The 15,606-nt window shown below is 34.7% G+C and overlaps 1 protein-coding gene across 1 annotated transcript; it reads right to left on the bottom strand.

The window, feature by feature from the left end:
- Positions 1-2,188: 2,188 nt before the first annotated feature.
- On the bottom strand, positions 2,189-13,871 carry LOC104225908 (uncharacterized). The gene is made up of 8 exons (XM_070163228.1): positions 13,834-13,871; positions 13,560-13,742; positions 12,565-12,639; positions 11,254-11,397; positions 10,097-10,201; positions 9,282-9,374; positions 2,620-2,683; positions 2,189-2,439 (listed from the first exon to the last, which is right to left on the bottom strand). The coding sequence occupies exons 1-8, from the start codon at positions 13,834-13,836 to the stop codon at positions 2,189-2,191; spliced, it is 918 nt and encodes a 305-aa protein (XP_070019329.1). The 5' UTR covers positions 13,837-13,871.
- Between the last annotated feature and the right edge of the window lie 1,735 nt (positions 13,872-15,606).

The following is a 15,606-nucleotide window of genomic DNA, read 5'->3' as shown; positions in this document are numbered from 1 at the left end:
TCCATAATATTGAATTATCATCGAATAATCCGACTAGATTATATGTTTTTGAGGTGTAAATTGGGGATTTGGACTTAGGGATTTGAAAAGAAGATTTGAAGGCCGAATTGTTATCGGAATTTAGTAATTTTGGTATGGTTGGACTCGTGGTTGAATGGGTTGTCGGATTTTGTGAGTTTCGTCGGATTCCGAGATGTGGGCTCCATGGGTGATTTTTAGTTAAATTTTGGATTTTTGTGAAAAATTTATATTTTCACATGGAATTAATTTCTATAAATTGTATTGACTGAATCACATTAATTGTGGCTAGATTTGAGGCGTTCGAAGGTTGATTCACGAGGCAAGGTTATAACGGAGTAAAGAACTTCACGGTTTGAGATAAGTAACTCTTTTAAAATTAGTGTTGAGGATATGAAACCCCGAATTATGTGTTGTGTGATTGATGCTGAGGTTACGCACATGCTAGGTGACGGGCATGTGGGCGTGCACCCTGTGAATGGTGACTCTGTTGTTTCCAGGACACTGTGTAGTGGTCCCACTTTGTTGATATATGTGTTTTCACCATGTGATAAGTAAATTGAGCTGTATATCATGCTAGATATCATGTTTAGGCTTTATGCCGACATTGTTAGGACCCATAGTGGTCGTTTATTGCTGTCATCTTACTGATTTCATTGATATTTCATACTCAGTCATATTCATTTATTCATATAATATCTCAGTCTTAGTTGTTATTATGGATACATTATATCATCATTTTTGGGCTGATTTTCATGACATTTTGAGCTCGAGAGACTGGAGAGATTGATGAATGAGTGAGGCCGATGGCCTAATTGTGAGGATGATTATGGGATCGGGCTTCATGCCACAGCATGTTGTTACTGATTTATGATTGAGTGAGGCCGAGGGCCTGATCGATCTATGCCACGAGATGGCTTGTTATAGCGCTTGAGCTGAAGGAGCCCCTCCGGAGTCTGCACACCCCTAGTGAGCGCAGGTACCTACTGAGTGCCGAGTGACTTGGGGGGATTGAGTGATTGTGAGGCATGCGTGACTGTGAGGATTGAGTGACTGGGAGGACTGAGCAACTGAGAGGATTGAGTGACAGGAAGGACTGAGTGAATTGATACTCTGAGAGTATGCATATGGTTTTGTCACTATTTTGCATTGCATTTGCATGCACATTGAAATATAGGCATAGAGATGTACTTTCCTCATGTCATTTGAAAAATAAAATCTTCTATTTTGAAAGAAAGTTTTATGGGAAAGATCATAGTTTTCAGACTTACTCATATTTTGGTGATTTCAGTGAAAATAATTGAGTTTTACTATTATACTTGAAAAGAAAATATTTTTTTGGAACTGCGAATGAGCTGAGCATTTTATTATTGAGTTATTCCTTGTGATGCTTTAATTATATTATTATGAGATGTTACTGGATATTGGTGTGGACTCTGACCTTGGTACAAGCTTGTCACTACTTTCAACCTAAGTTTAGGTTTGTTACTTATTGAGTACATGGGGTCGGTTGTACTCATACTACACTTCTTGCACATTGCGTACAGATTTCGGATGTCAACGTTGTTGTGTTCGACGGGAGATGACTTGAAAAATGTACCGGCGTCACTGTTGTAGCTGCATCTTGTTCATGGTAGCCTTAGAATTTTAAACTCTGTTTATGTATTTGTCAAACAGATGATGTATTTTTTTTGTCATATCAGCTTTGTAAACTCTATTCTTAGAAGCTCATGATTTGTACTACCAGCCCTGGGGAGGTGTATAAGAGATCATTTATTTTTCCTCAGTAAGTTATATTGTATTGGACTTGATAAGTTGGCTTACCTAGCGAGATGGGTTAGGTACCATCACGACTAGTTAGATTTTGGGTCGTGACACTAGCCAAGCCACTGAATTGGACTGCATACTCTGAAACAGTCAAAGCACCCTGGAGCAACTGCTCAAACTCCATGTGCCATGCATCCCTAAGGCTCTGAGGGACATACTCTCTCAAAAACATGTCCGAGAATTGAGTCCATGTAAGGGAAGTTGCCTCAGCCGGACTGTCCAACTCATAAGTACGCCACCACTGATAGGCTGCTTCTCGAAGCTGTAAGGCAGTGAAAGAAACCCCACTCGACTCTGCTATGCCCATAGTGTGGAGGATACAGTGGCACTCCTCCAAAAATCCCTAAGCATCCTCTGATGCTAGAACACTGCATGTAGGAGGGTCGTACTTCTTATACCTCTCAAGCCTACATTGTTCCTCCTTTGAAGCTACTGCCCTACCCCCGAGCTGAATTAGGGCTACAGGCCGTACAAGTATAACCTTGGGAATCTGATCAACCTGAACCCGCTGCTCTGGGGTGCAGGCGGCGAGAGTCTGTGCTCCTCCCCTGGCCTGAGATGTGGCTGCAACAAGGGGAATCAACCCTGCCTGAGCTAGAGCATTGTATATGCTCATGAACTATGCAAGGGTCTCCTGAAGAGCTGGAGTAGTAATAGTAGACGTATGAGGTGCTTGTGCTCCGATTGGAGCTGCTGGTGGCTCATCTGTAGCAACTCGCTCGGGTGCTTTGGCTGCACCACATGGGCGTCCTCAGCCTATACCCCGACCCCTACCTCTGGCGGCTCTAGCAAGGGGCACGAGTGCCTGGTTATCTCTAGTAGCATGTGTCCTCACCATCTGTGAGAGAATAGAAGACAGAAGTTTAGAATTTTGAAGTCAATAATCTTGCACGACAAGGAATCATATGGAGTGGAATTTTTCTAATAGTTCCATAGCCTCTCGAAGATTAGTACATACGTCTCCGTACCGATCCGCGAGACGCTAATAAACTAGCTTGTGACTCACAACTCCTATGAACCTAGAGCTCTGATACCAACTTGTCACGACCCCAAATTCTCCCTCCGCGAACTATCGTGGTGGCACGTAGTCCCTACGACTAGGTAAGCCTAATATTGCGGAAATGAAATGAAAACACGAAGATAACAACTAAAAGATATTTTTAATAAGCAGAAAAGATGCTGCTCGGCATATACAATAATCACTTTCCCAAAACCCGGAATATCATAAGTCACAAGCTACTAAGGAGTCTTAATTATTCTATACATCATTTCTACAAAAAGAAGGAAAAAAATGAACATGGGGGATAGAGGGGGACTCTGAGGTCTACGAACGCGGGCAGATGTACCTTGAAGTCTCCTGAAGAAGCAACCACACAACTAGACTCGAGGCTGATAGATAATACCTGGATATGCCCACGAAAACATATGTGCAGGAAAGGGCATGAGTACACCACAACGGTACCCAGTAAGTACCAAGCCTAACCTCAGTCGATTAGTGATGAGATCAGGTCAGGGCCCTACTGGAAAATATATAACAAAATAAGGCAGAAATGAAATATCACTATAAAATAAAGACTGAAATTAAACAAGAATGAAAGCGTAGAAGTCAAAAGCTCGGTACACAGCAAATAACAACAGGGGATCTTCCAGGATACCATCCCGTAGTCCCAAACGTAAATACAGTACAGGAGGATCTCCCAAAATACCGTTCCATAGTTCCAAAGTAAATATACAGTGCAGGGGGATCTCCCGGAATACCGTTTCGTAGTCCCAAAGTAAATATGCAGTATAGGAGAATCTCCCGGAATACCGTTCTATAGTCCCAAAGAAAATATGCAGTACATGGGGATATTCCGGAATACCAATCCATAGTCCCAAAGGAAATATGTAGCTCAAACATTAGAAATACAACTACAGCATGAAACCCCAATAATTTAGACTAAGTATAAGTTGAGGAAGAAGCAGGAAATTTACTAAGCATGCTGCATAGAGATCACATAAATAATTAAGACACATAGACATGTTGTTCTAAACTAAACATGATAATTAGCTATGCTAGTGCAACTCAATTAAAGGAAAACAGTAATGAAAACAGAGGTTTTTCAACAAATAGCCCGTGTACGCACTCGTCACCTCACGTACACGACACTCATATATCAAGCAGTACCAAATCCTAAGGGGAGTTTCCCCACACAAGGTTAGGCAATCCACTTACCTCGAACCAAGCTAAATCAATCAGTCACAATTCCTTTCCCATAAATATCCGACTCCGAGTGGCCTAAATCTAGCCAAATCAATTACATAACGTAAATATAGCTACAAGAAACTAATCTAACTAATGAAATCAAAGCTAAATCAAGAAATTAGAAAAATGTCAAAAAATCCTCCCCAGGCCCACATCTCAAAATCGGGTAAAAGTCACAAAATATGAACACATATTCACTCACGAGTCCAACCATACCAAAATTAGCCAATTCTGATCACAATTCGACCTTCAAATCCTCAATTTGTGTTTATGAAGTTTATACAATTTCTCCCAAATTTCCATCTCAAAGTACTAATTAAATTATAAAATCGGTAATATATTCATTTATATTAACCAAATCCGAGTTAGAATCACTTACCCCGATGAATTTCTTGAAAACCCCACGAAAAATTATCTCAAACTGAGCTCCCAAGGTACAAAAAATGAAATAATAACCTAAGCTTTGGTTATATAGGACATCCTCTGAACTCACCATGTGTGTTCCGCACAATTCCAAGTGCGGCCGCACATCCTAGCTCATGCGATCGCACAAAAATTGTACGGCCGCACTCTCTTGGTGACTGCACTACCAGGCTTTAGTAATTTGGCCACTCTACGGATTTCAAAATGATGACTTCTTTAACTTTATGAAAACTAGACGCAAAATGCTACAACTTTTGTTTTTCAATCATCTCAAAATTCCTTGTAAGTAAAAAAGTATAAGCTTCCAAAGTCGGACCCGCGAATTTGAGAGTTCCTGAGTGCGGCCACACACAAAATTGTGTGGCCTGCACACTCCTTTGTGGCTACACACAAAATTGTGCGGTCCGCATAATTTCCTTGAGGTCCACACTTTGTTTTTGCCTCAGCACTCCCAAAATATGTTGTCCGCACTTCCAAAGACCCCCATAACAACATTATAGTGTCGAAAAGCCCGTACGCGCTCAAAACTCACCTCGAAACTCACCCGAGGCCCCCAGGACCTCAACCAAATGTACCAACCAATCCTAAAACACCATATGAACTTAGTTGAGCCCTCAAATCATATCAAACAATACTAAAATCACTAATTATCCTTCGATTCAAACTTAAAGAACTTGAAATTTCCAAATTTGACAACTGATGCCGAAACCAATTAAACCACATCCGATTGACCCCAAATTTTGCACACAAGTCAAAATCAACATTACGGACCTACTCCAACTTTTGAAATCGGAATCCAATCCCTATATAAAAAATTCCACTACCAATCCAAAACTCCAAAAACTCGACTTTCGTCATTTCAAACCTAATTGAGCTACGGACCTCAAAAATATAATACGGATACGCCTCTAAGCCCAAAATCACCCAACGGAGCTAACGGAGTTGACGGAATTTCATTCTGGAGCCTTCTTTGCACTGTTCCAACTACAGTCCAAATTCTAAGACTTAAGCTCCCCTTTAGGGACTAAGTATCCTAAAATACTCCAAAACCAAAACGAAACCTGCCGGCAGTCACAATAGTAGAAAATAGATATGGGGAAAGCAATTTATAGGGGATTGAGGCTATTACTCTAAAAACGACCGGCCGGATCGTTACATTTATAGTAACCTTGTTTTTGTAAGGGGGTCTTGAAATAATGGATGAGTAACTGTGTTCGAGTTGTAAACTCAACGATTGACACTTGCATTAAGAAAGACTGCCTATACTACATCCAATGGGGTACGATTCTTTCCTAAACTCTATATAAAAAACAGGGTACTTTGTCTACTGCATTGCCCTTTACAACTTGTTTGGATGGTTGTTACATGTTGTATTGTATCGTATTGTTATATTAAATACAATATTTGGTTTGATTGTTACTTAAATTTTATTGTATCGTATAGTTTAAATCTGTCATTACGTAACGACGCAATGTTCCACTTTATGGAACGACCGATGTGGTGTGGTCGCATCATTTTTTTTTATTTCTTTTTCTCTCATCTTGCCCTTTTTTATTATTAAATAATCATATTTTATCCTTTACTCTACCTTTTTTTAGACAAGGGGGGTTGCTATGATGGTAAGTAACCTCCACTTCCAACCAAGAGGTTGTAAGTTCGAGTCTCACCAAGAGCAAGGTGGGAAGTTTTTGGAGGGAAGGATGCCGAGGGTCTATTGGAAACAGCCTCTCTACCCCAGAGTAGGGGTAAGGTCTGCGTACACATTATCCTCCCCAGACCCCACTAAGTGGGATTATACTTGGTTGTTGTTGTTGTTGAACTTTACCTTTATATGATAATATTACCTCGTTCCTTACCTTTTATTTATAGTATTGCAAGTTTATTTTTCATATTATTGATGCATGACATCATAAAATGACGACAAACAATACAATCTAACCAGACATTATATACGTCAAAACGATAGAATACAATATAATACAATATTATACGATACTCTATTACAGGAAGATGAATGGAAGAGGAGAGAAAGCACTTTAATCCAAAAGTACATGTAATAATGTTAGAAATTTCAAGATTATTATTTACATCAATGTCTTGTCGGTCATGTCCTCTTAAATTTGATAGTTCAATCTGTCTAGCAACATATTTTTAACTTGTTGATCTGATCACACATACAAAGTATCCAAGAGATCCTGATAACTGATGGGCTACTCTGACCTATTTCTCTAAATAGCTAAACATTCTTGTGCACTCATCTGATCTACACATTATTCTCTTACTTCTATCTACATTTGATGGCCGATATAGCCTTTTGGCTATGGATTCATGTAAATTTAAAATTTTGTGGCGATATACACCCTTTATATCTATGGATTCCTGTCCGTTTAAAAAAGAATGATCAATTTTTAAATTTGGTAATAATTTAGTTTAATATATATACACACACAACAACCCAGTATAATCCCACTTAGTGAGGTCTGGGGAGGATAGTGTGTATGCAGACCTTACTCCTACTCTGGGGTAGAGAGGCTGTTTCCAATAGACCCTCGGCATCCTTCCCTCCAAGAACTTCCCACCTTGCTCTTGGGGAGACTCGAACTTACAACCTCTTAGTTGGAAATGGAGGTTGCTTGAGGTTGCTTACCATCATATATATATATATATATTCAAATTTGAAATATTATTTTTGATGGTGAAATAAGTTCAGTATAAGGTAAAACCCATAAAAATTTAAATCCTGAATCCGTCTCTGATATCGCTTAACAATTGGGATCATAAAATATTGCGTTCAAATCCTAACAAAGATATTAAAAAATATTAAATGGTTTCTTCTTATTATTTTATATTTTGTGGGCAATTATGCAATACATATGCTAGTGGAAGCATATAGTTGATGGAATCGTCGAGAATACATAAAGGCTGGATTGGACCTCGATTTAAAAATATTGAGCTAAAACGACTTAATATTTATTTTTAATATTGTGTGATATTATCAGCTTTGGGTTAAGCCCGCATAACTTTTCCCAAAATATCTTACCATATTTAGAGATCACTACATCTTATATGTAAGCTTTCAATCTATTCAGCTACCAATCTAAGACTTTGTTCGCACACCCATAATCTCCCATTCAAACTAAGTTCTATGTGGCCCACTACCACAATCCACAGGTCTATTTCCGAGATTCCCTATGTGCTACACACATCGTGCATACCCAACAATCTTCCCCTCAAGTTAAGTTCCATATGACCTATCATCATGATCCATGAGTCAGTTTTTGAGATTCATTGTGGCGTCCACATTGTTAGAGTATTTATGGCAACCGACGCCCACAACTGCCTTCTTTTTGTGTTCGCATCTCCAAGCTCATAAGGGTAAGCAAATCGCGTCATGCACCGTCATTCTACCATTGTCGTCATATTCGTCCCGTCGAACTTAGACTCTGATATCAGTTATTAGGCTAAAACAGTACTAATATACTCTTAATATAGTATTATATCGTCTGCTTTATGCCAAGTCCACTCGATTTCCCTCAAAAGGTCCCACACTATTAAGCTATCCGTACAAATTATATGCCGGCTACAAAACTTTTCAGCTACTAATGTGAAACCTTGTTCGCATACCCGTCACCCAACCGAAAAAACTCTGTCGACATTTGATCATGATCATGATACCTAACTTATACTACTAGAAATTCGACCTAAAACGATTGCAGTTGACCGACCGACTTTGTTCGATCAAAAAACTGACTGAAGTCGGTCGGTTTTTCAAAATATTTTATTTTTTAATTTTTTTTACGAAGCGACCAACTTTGGTCTGTTTATTTTGGCGCCAAAATGTGGGAAATAATTTTTGCATCCCGCAAAATTTATTTTTCAAGGAACCGACCAACGTTGGTCGGTTTTTATTTAAAATAAATTAAAATTATATTCAAAAACCAGTCATTTTAAGAAATCGGCCGATTTAGGCCTTATAATTTTATTTTTTAATAAAGCTGACCAACAAAATATAATTAAAGAGTATAAATGAAATAAAAGACAATTTTAAAACAAAATGTACCAATGGTCTAGTGGTAGAATAGTATCCTGCCACAATACAGATCTCGGTTCGATTCGCAGATGGTACATTTTTTTAATTACAAGAGGGGTTGTTGTGATGGTAAGCAACCTCCACTTCTAACCAAGAGGTTGTGAGTTCGAGTCTCCCCAAGAGCAAGGTGGGAAGTTCTTGGAGTGAAGGATGCCGAGGGTCTATTGGAAACAGCCCCTCTACCCCACGGTAGGGGTAAGGACTGCATACACACTATTCTCCCCAGACCCCACTAAATGGGATTATATTGGGTTGTTGTTGTTGTATAGTTAAAAATATCGACCACGGTTGAAAAATACCGACCTACTTCGATCGATTTTTTCGGTAATTTTTTCTTTTTTGAAATTTAGTTGACCGACCGAAGTAAGTTGGTTGGTTCTACCGACCATACGATTATCGACCATTATAAATCGATCGATTTTTGATAATTACCGACCAACAACGATTGGTTTTGTCAGTTAGTTTTCCCATTCTTTTGTTAGTAGTGTTAGTTACAAAGATCTATAAAAATTCAACAACATATTTTGCACATATCAAGACTCAATAACCCTGCAGATTTATTACGAAGAGCCCCTTTCAGTACTGTCACAACAAGTCGTACTACAATGAACTCGATAGTAACAAGTTAGGGGAAAGAGAACTAGTAGAGCATATAAGTTCTAGAGTTCACTATTGCACAGTGGTTTCTTCCAATTTACGTTTGCCTCCAACGAAATCCAAGGCTATAGTTTCAAGAGGATCTTTTCTTGAAAACTGAGAAGTTGCATGCATCTAAAAAAATTGCGATAAAAAATTTATTTAACTCTCAATATCCAAAAACCACTATGTAAATTGAGACAGATGGAGTATAATATTTAAGGAAAAAATTATTTTAAAAACTTACTAGCTTAAATACGCCATAAATTTGTGCAACTACTAAAAAAATCAAACTTATAATTTAAATATATTATAATATTTATGTGACTAATATAAATAAAAGTTTATATTTACTGACAAAATGAACATCTAATTTAAATTATTTATAAATTTAGAATTTCATTCATTTTTTAAAAGACTAAAAACAGTGTCAGCTAAATTAAAACGGAAGAAGTAAGCAATATTTCCTTGCATAATAACTCGCAATGGCAAATGGGAAATCACAAGAGGAAAGAAGGATATCGAAGGTACATAATCGAAATGTAAGTACTCTTTCGTCCTAATAAAAAATTTCAAATTCAAATCCTAAGAATAAAGTCATCTCTGAGAAGAAGCATTCTACCTCTTAAAATATTTTTTTTTTTTTGCGAAACCATATTAATCAATTCTAAAGAAAATATCAAACACCAAGTGAAAAGTCAAAAAATAAAAATTACTTGAACATATTACTATTGGCACACGTGAACTATGTATAAACATGCAAAAAGATTTTATAATTTATAAATATAATAACATTGCATTTATCATAAATCCAATAATTCTAGATAAATCTAACTAAAAGGAGACCGTTGAGGCACACTTTTTCGACGATGGCCGCAAAATTCAGAGGAATTTATTGTTATGCTCGACTTGTTGTACTTTATCAAATTGTAAACTTTGGAGCAGCTTACCATATGTTGTACCTAATACAAATGAAAATGAAGGCCAACTTATTAAGAAAAATAATCGAATAAAGACCATGTCTCCAATCTTACTATAAGTAACGTGGGACTCAACCCCCTCCCTCTCGATCCGCGCGTTTAAATCTACCATCTGGAGCTTGAACAATATAATATGGGATCGAACATCACACAAAATTAGAAAATCATATAAAAGAAATAAATATAAGACTTAATCCAACCCCAAAAAAATAGCTCAAAGACGTAAGGATTTTTCAAGACCATTTAAAGATATCAAGTCCCCCATCGCACTACCAATGTTACTACTTTTACTTGGTGGGCGTTTGGACATAAGAATTGTAAAATTCCAAACAAAGGTGAAAAAATTTTTCAAGTGAATGGTATTTAAATTTTAGAGTTGTGTTTGGACATGAATATGATTTTGGGTTCTTTTTGAAATTTTGTTAGTGACTTGAGTGAAAATTTTGAACAAAGGAGGGAAAAAATTTTCAAAATGCATCTTCAAGTAAAAATTAAAAATTTTATGAACAAACACTGGTTTCAAAAAAAAAAACAATTTTATTGAAAAAAAGGAAAAAAATTCTTATGTCGAAATTGGCTCTTAGTAGGCTAAAAAGGAAAGAGCTAATATCACTTAAGATGAAATAGATGGGGTAACTAACATGCTAGAGTATCACATAGTATTAAACTATATTGCTTCTTCCGTCTCAATACACATGTGAAGGTATTTGATTATACACGAAATTTAAAAAAATGAATACTTTTAAAATTATGATCTGAAATAAGTCATAAATATTTGCGTGACTACAAATTATTTCATGAATGGTAAAATAAATATTTTAAAATTAAATAGTTATAAAATATAAAAATGAGTCATATTTTTGGGACTAACTATAAAGAAAATAGTATCACATAAATTAAAACTAAGGGAGTAACATGTATAAAAAATTTTTTACTCTAACAGGACGAAAATGTAACATTTAATTGGTGAAAAGAAAGAACTTAATGAGCGACAAATAATTATTTTTGTGCCAATTAATTCAGAAAATGCAAACCTTGCATGAGATGGAGCAAAAAAGGTTTGGGCGTTGAATGCTTCTGTCACATACAATACAAGTGTAATTAAGTGAGTTCTTGAATTGTCTTGTTATTGGCCTTTGATTCAAGAACACCACTTTAGCACTATTTGTTGTGTACGACTGCATCAATTTGACCAAAGAAATTAATTGAAATATATCATAAAGTCTTAGAAATAAGCCTCTAAAAGCTAATTTAATTAATCAAAACCATATAAAATAATGAACTATTAACTCAGAAAAATACTTACTACGTCCGATGTTTAAATCAAATCACATGCAATAATGATTACATGACACGTATCTTCTCTATAAATTAAAGTAGGTTTGTTTGTATTGACTTGCACGTAACATATAACAACATTATATAAAGGCGAATACAAAATTTAAACTCTATAAGTTTAATTTTATAATATTCTTTTTATTGTGAATCCATTATATTTTTAAAGTTCTTAGTTTATAATATATGTTGCAATTTTAGTTAATTTTTTACATATAAAGTTGTGTTCTGAACCAAAAGTACTAATAGTCTGTTTGGCCAAATTTCTTCAAGGTTAAAACACTTTTTTCTTCAAAAAAGTATTTTTGTTTTCAAAGTTAAAATGTTTGGCTAAGCTTCTACAAGAAAAAAAAAACGTGAAGAAATTTTGGAAAAATAGAAAAAAATAGTTTCTCTCCAAAAAAAAGTTTTTTGAAATGCACTTTTCAAAAAAATATACTTAAAGACAAGTTTTTTACAGCTTGCCAAACATTACTTACTACTTTAAAAGGTTTTTTAAATTAATTAACAAAACACAAACTGCTTCTCGCCAAAAATATTTTTTTTAAAACTACTTTTGAAAAAAGTATTTCTACAAATAAGTTGATTTTAGAAGTTTGGCCAAACAAGCTATTAGCCCCTAGCGCATAGATGAAAATTAGCATGATTACTAAGGAGTCGTTTGGTATGAGGTATAAAAAAGTATAGTACTGGTATAAAAATTTAGTACCACCTTAATACTTTGTTTGGTTAACATACATGATATAAGTTTTTCACGATTAAAATTAGTGTCGGGATAACTTATACCTTCTTCTTAGAAATAATGCAATTGTCATTTTTAATACAATATACCAAACAATAAAAAAGAATACCGGAATAACTAATCTCAACATAACTAATCTTATCATAACTTATCTCAGCATAAGTCGTATTCAAATCAAACGACCCCTAAGATAAATAGTACTAGTAACTATTAACTAACGAGAGAAAGAATCCAAAAAAGTCACAAAATCATTATAACCATAACTTACTTGAACAAAGGAGCAATCTAGGAGCTTGTCAGCTTCTTTCAAGCGTAAAACATCTTGATAAACGTACCTTCTAATCTGCAAAATCAAGAAATGTACAAACACAAAATCAACATTACAATTGGAAGCTAAGTCGGCTTGGAGAATTTGTGTTGGGAAGAAATAACAAGAACACATCCAGTGAAATAATCAAGATACACACAAATTAGCTAATGTTAGTTGTAAAAGCAGACATTAATATTTGCATAAGAGTAGACTGTCTCAGAGGCGGATCCAGGATTTTAAGTTTATGGGTTCCTGTCGTAATTTTAAATTAATATACAATAATAACTGAGTTCACAAATAGATATTTAATAAATTTTTTTAACAAAAATACAGGGTCTACGCAAAAGTTACGGGTTCCCGGGAACCCGTATACTACATGCTAGATCCGCCCCTGGACTGTCTACAGTGACGTACTTAGGATATTTCATAATCGGTGTCGCGACTATAAAAAATGGACTAATGAACAAAATAATAAGTGGTGGTATTTTTTTTATATTTATCTTCAACATTTTTATTTTTCTTATACAACAACGACAACAAACCAGTATAATTCCACCAGTGGGGTCTGGGGTAGTGTGTATGCAAATCTTACTCCTACCCTGGGATAGAGAGACTGTTTCTAATAGACCATCGCATCCTTCCCTCCAATAACTCTCCACCTCGCTCTTGGGATGACTCAAACTCATAACCTCTTCGTTGGAAATGGAGATTGCTTACCATCAGAACAACCTCTCTAGTAAAAAATTTCGACAAAGCAAGTGTTCCGTGATACTGCATACAACAAGGTGCATACGTCTCTGGCTGTCTACATCATACAACTTGAGGTGAGATCCTTTCTCGAGCAATGCGTAAAAGCAGGTTGCTTTGTGCATTGCACTGCTTTTTTATATTATTATTTAATTAGTTAAGTGAAAAATCTGCTAAAAAATATAAGTTTAAAAATGCTAACTAACCTGCAAAAGTTTGTGACAATGGTGAGAAGGCAAGCAGTGGAGGCACAAGCTAAAGCAACAATCCAAACAAAATACATTTTCTTCATTTTTCCTCTCCAATTCATGGACCAAACATGCATTAAAGAATTTCTCACTCAAAAGCACCTCTAGCCATTTTGGAATTGAAATTGAACCATTTCCCACCTTCAAAAAAAATTCATATATAAGAGATCATAAAACCATAGTTAAAGTATTTAATATATCAGCATAATAAAAAAATATTAACGAAATTTACCATTTTTGTTTTGTTGTTCTTCTTTGTATAGTCGAGGAACAAGAACTTAAGGTTCTTTGTTTGTCTTGCGTAAATGAATGACATAGAAATGGCCATGATATAAATAGGTCAAAGAGGGTGGACAAGAGAGAACAAAAGAAATAAGTGGGCGTTTGGACATAAGAATTGTAAAATTCCGGAAAAAAAGTGAAAAAACAATTATGTGAAAATGACATTTGAAAATTAGAATTATATTTAGACATAAATACAAATTGGAGCAATTTTTGAATTTTTGTGAGTGATTTAAGGTAAAAGTTTTAAAAAATAATTTTTTGGAGTTTTTTAAATTTCCGAAAAATCCAAAATTCAACTTTAAGTGGAATTTAAAATTTTTATTAATTCCAAAAAATGTAAAAAAAAATTAAATAAAAATAAAAAATTTCTTATAGCCAAACGGGCCCTTACATAAAATCATCAATAAATAGATGACATCGCATGCCTGTTACATGTATCTTTATTACTTAATTATGATTACTAATTGCATTTTACTTCAATATATTACTCCCTTGATCTCATTTTACTTTAAATATAGTTTCTTCTTAATCTGTCGCAAAAATGACAATTTCTCTTTCTATAAACAATTTAATTCTAATATTCTCATTTTATCTTAAATATAATGACATGATTTTTTGTGATCGTTTTTGTTCTTTTATAAGAAAAAATAAATAAAAAGATATATGACGGTCTCACCAGTACTCATTTAAAAGGATTATTTTGACACTTTGTATATATTTAGTTTACATGACAAAAGTATTATCTAATTTGTTGAATTCATTACCAAATAGTAAAATACGTTCACTTAAAACGAGACTCGAAAGTATTTAGTTAAAATGAAATTACAAATAATTAACGTAATTTGATGCAAAAATTAAATAAAAAGCTTCTTAGAAAATATATATATATATATTATTATAAAAGCACGAATATTCTACGTTACATGTTACGACCAAAATACCTTCAAAATATTGACAGACTTTTATATCCTGAAAGCATTAAATTATTTGTTATAAAGATAATCCTAACAGTAGACGTTGAATTTAACTAAACTTTTAGCTAACATGAATTTATGTGGACTTCGAATACCCATCTACGTTGACCTCCTATTCGTAAAATTATAATGACACATAACCTCCTATTCCAGAAGGTTATGAGTTTTGAGCTTTGACATTAAATTTCTGCATAGCTGTTGTACGGTCCGCGTAAACATAGTAAGCGATTTCTTGCAATTGGTATATGAAAACAAGGTTTAACGATCAAAATATCTCTAAAATATCATTTCATTAAAGGTAAAATGATAAGTTTATAATTAAAATATTTTTAAATATAAAATATGTCGTCCTTCTTTTTAACGAACTAAAAAATGTGCAATATAAAATGGAACAGAGCAAGTATAATATTCTTAAAATATGAATATGAAATAAAAAATAGATACAATCCATTTTTCATATTTACGTTACTCAATATTACATATTCAAAAACTAGAAATAAGTCCACTCTAACACAAGTATATATCCAATTTAAAATATTTATAATATTTAACTCAAAATATACGTGCTTATTGACTTTTAATAAACATTTCCAAAATAGTTAGGGGCTACACGTGCGAGGCACATGAAATAGAGGGGAGAAATTCAAAAGTAGTCAGATTTACAACTGGTCGTTCAAAAATAACGCAGTTTCAAAAGTAATCAAAATTTAGCCACTTTTCATGTAAAGATAAATCTGAGTGAAAAT

This window comes from Nicotiana sylvestris, chromosome 12 (genome assembly GCF_000393655.2).
Source record: "Nicotiana sylvestris chromosome 12, ASM39365v2, whole genome shotgun sequence".
NCBI classification, from domain to species: Eukaryota; Viridiplantae; Streptophyta; class Magnoliopsida; order Solanales; family Solanaceae; genus Nicotiana; species Nicotiana sylvestris.
Note: the sequence above shows the minus strand (reverse complement) of the source record. Positions and strands in the feature narration are given on the sequence as shown.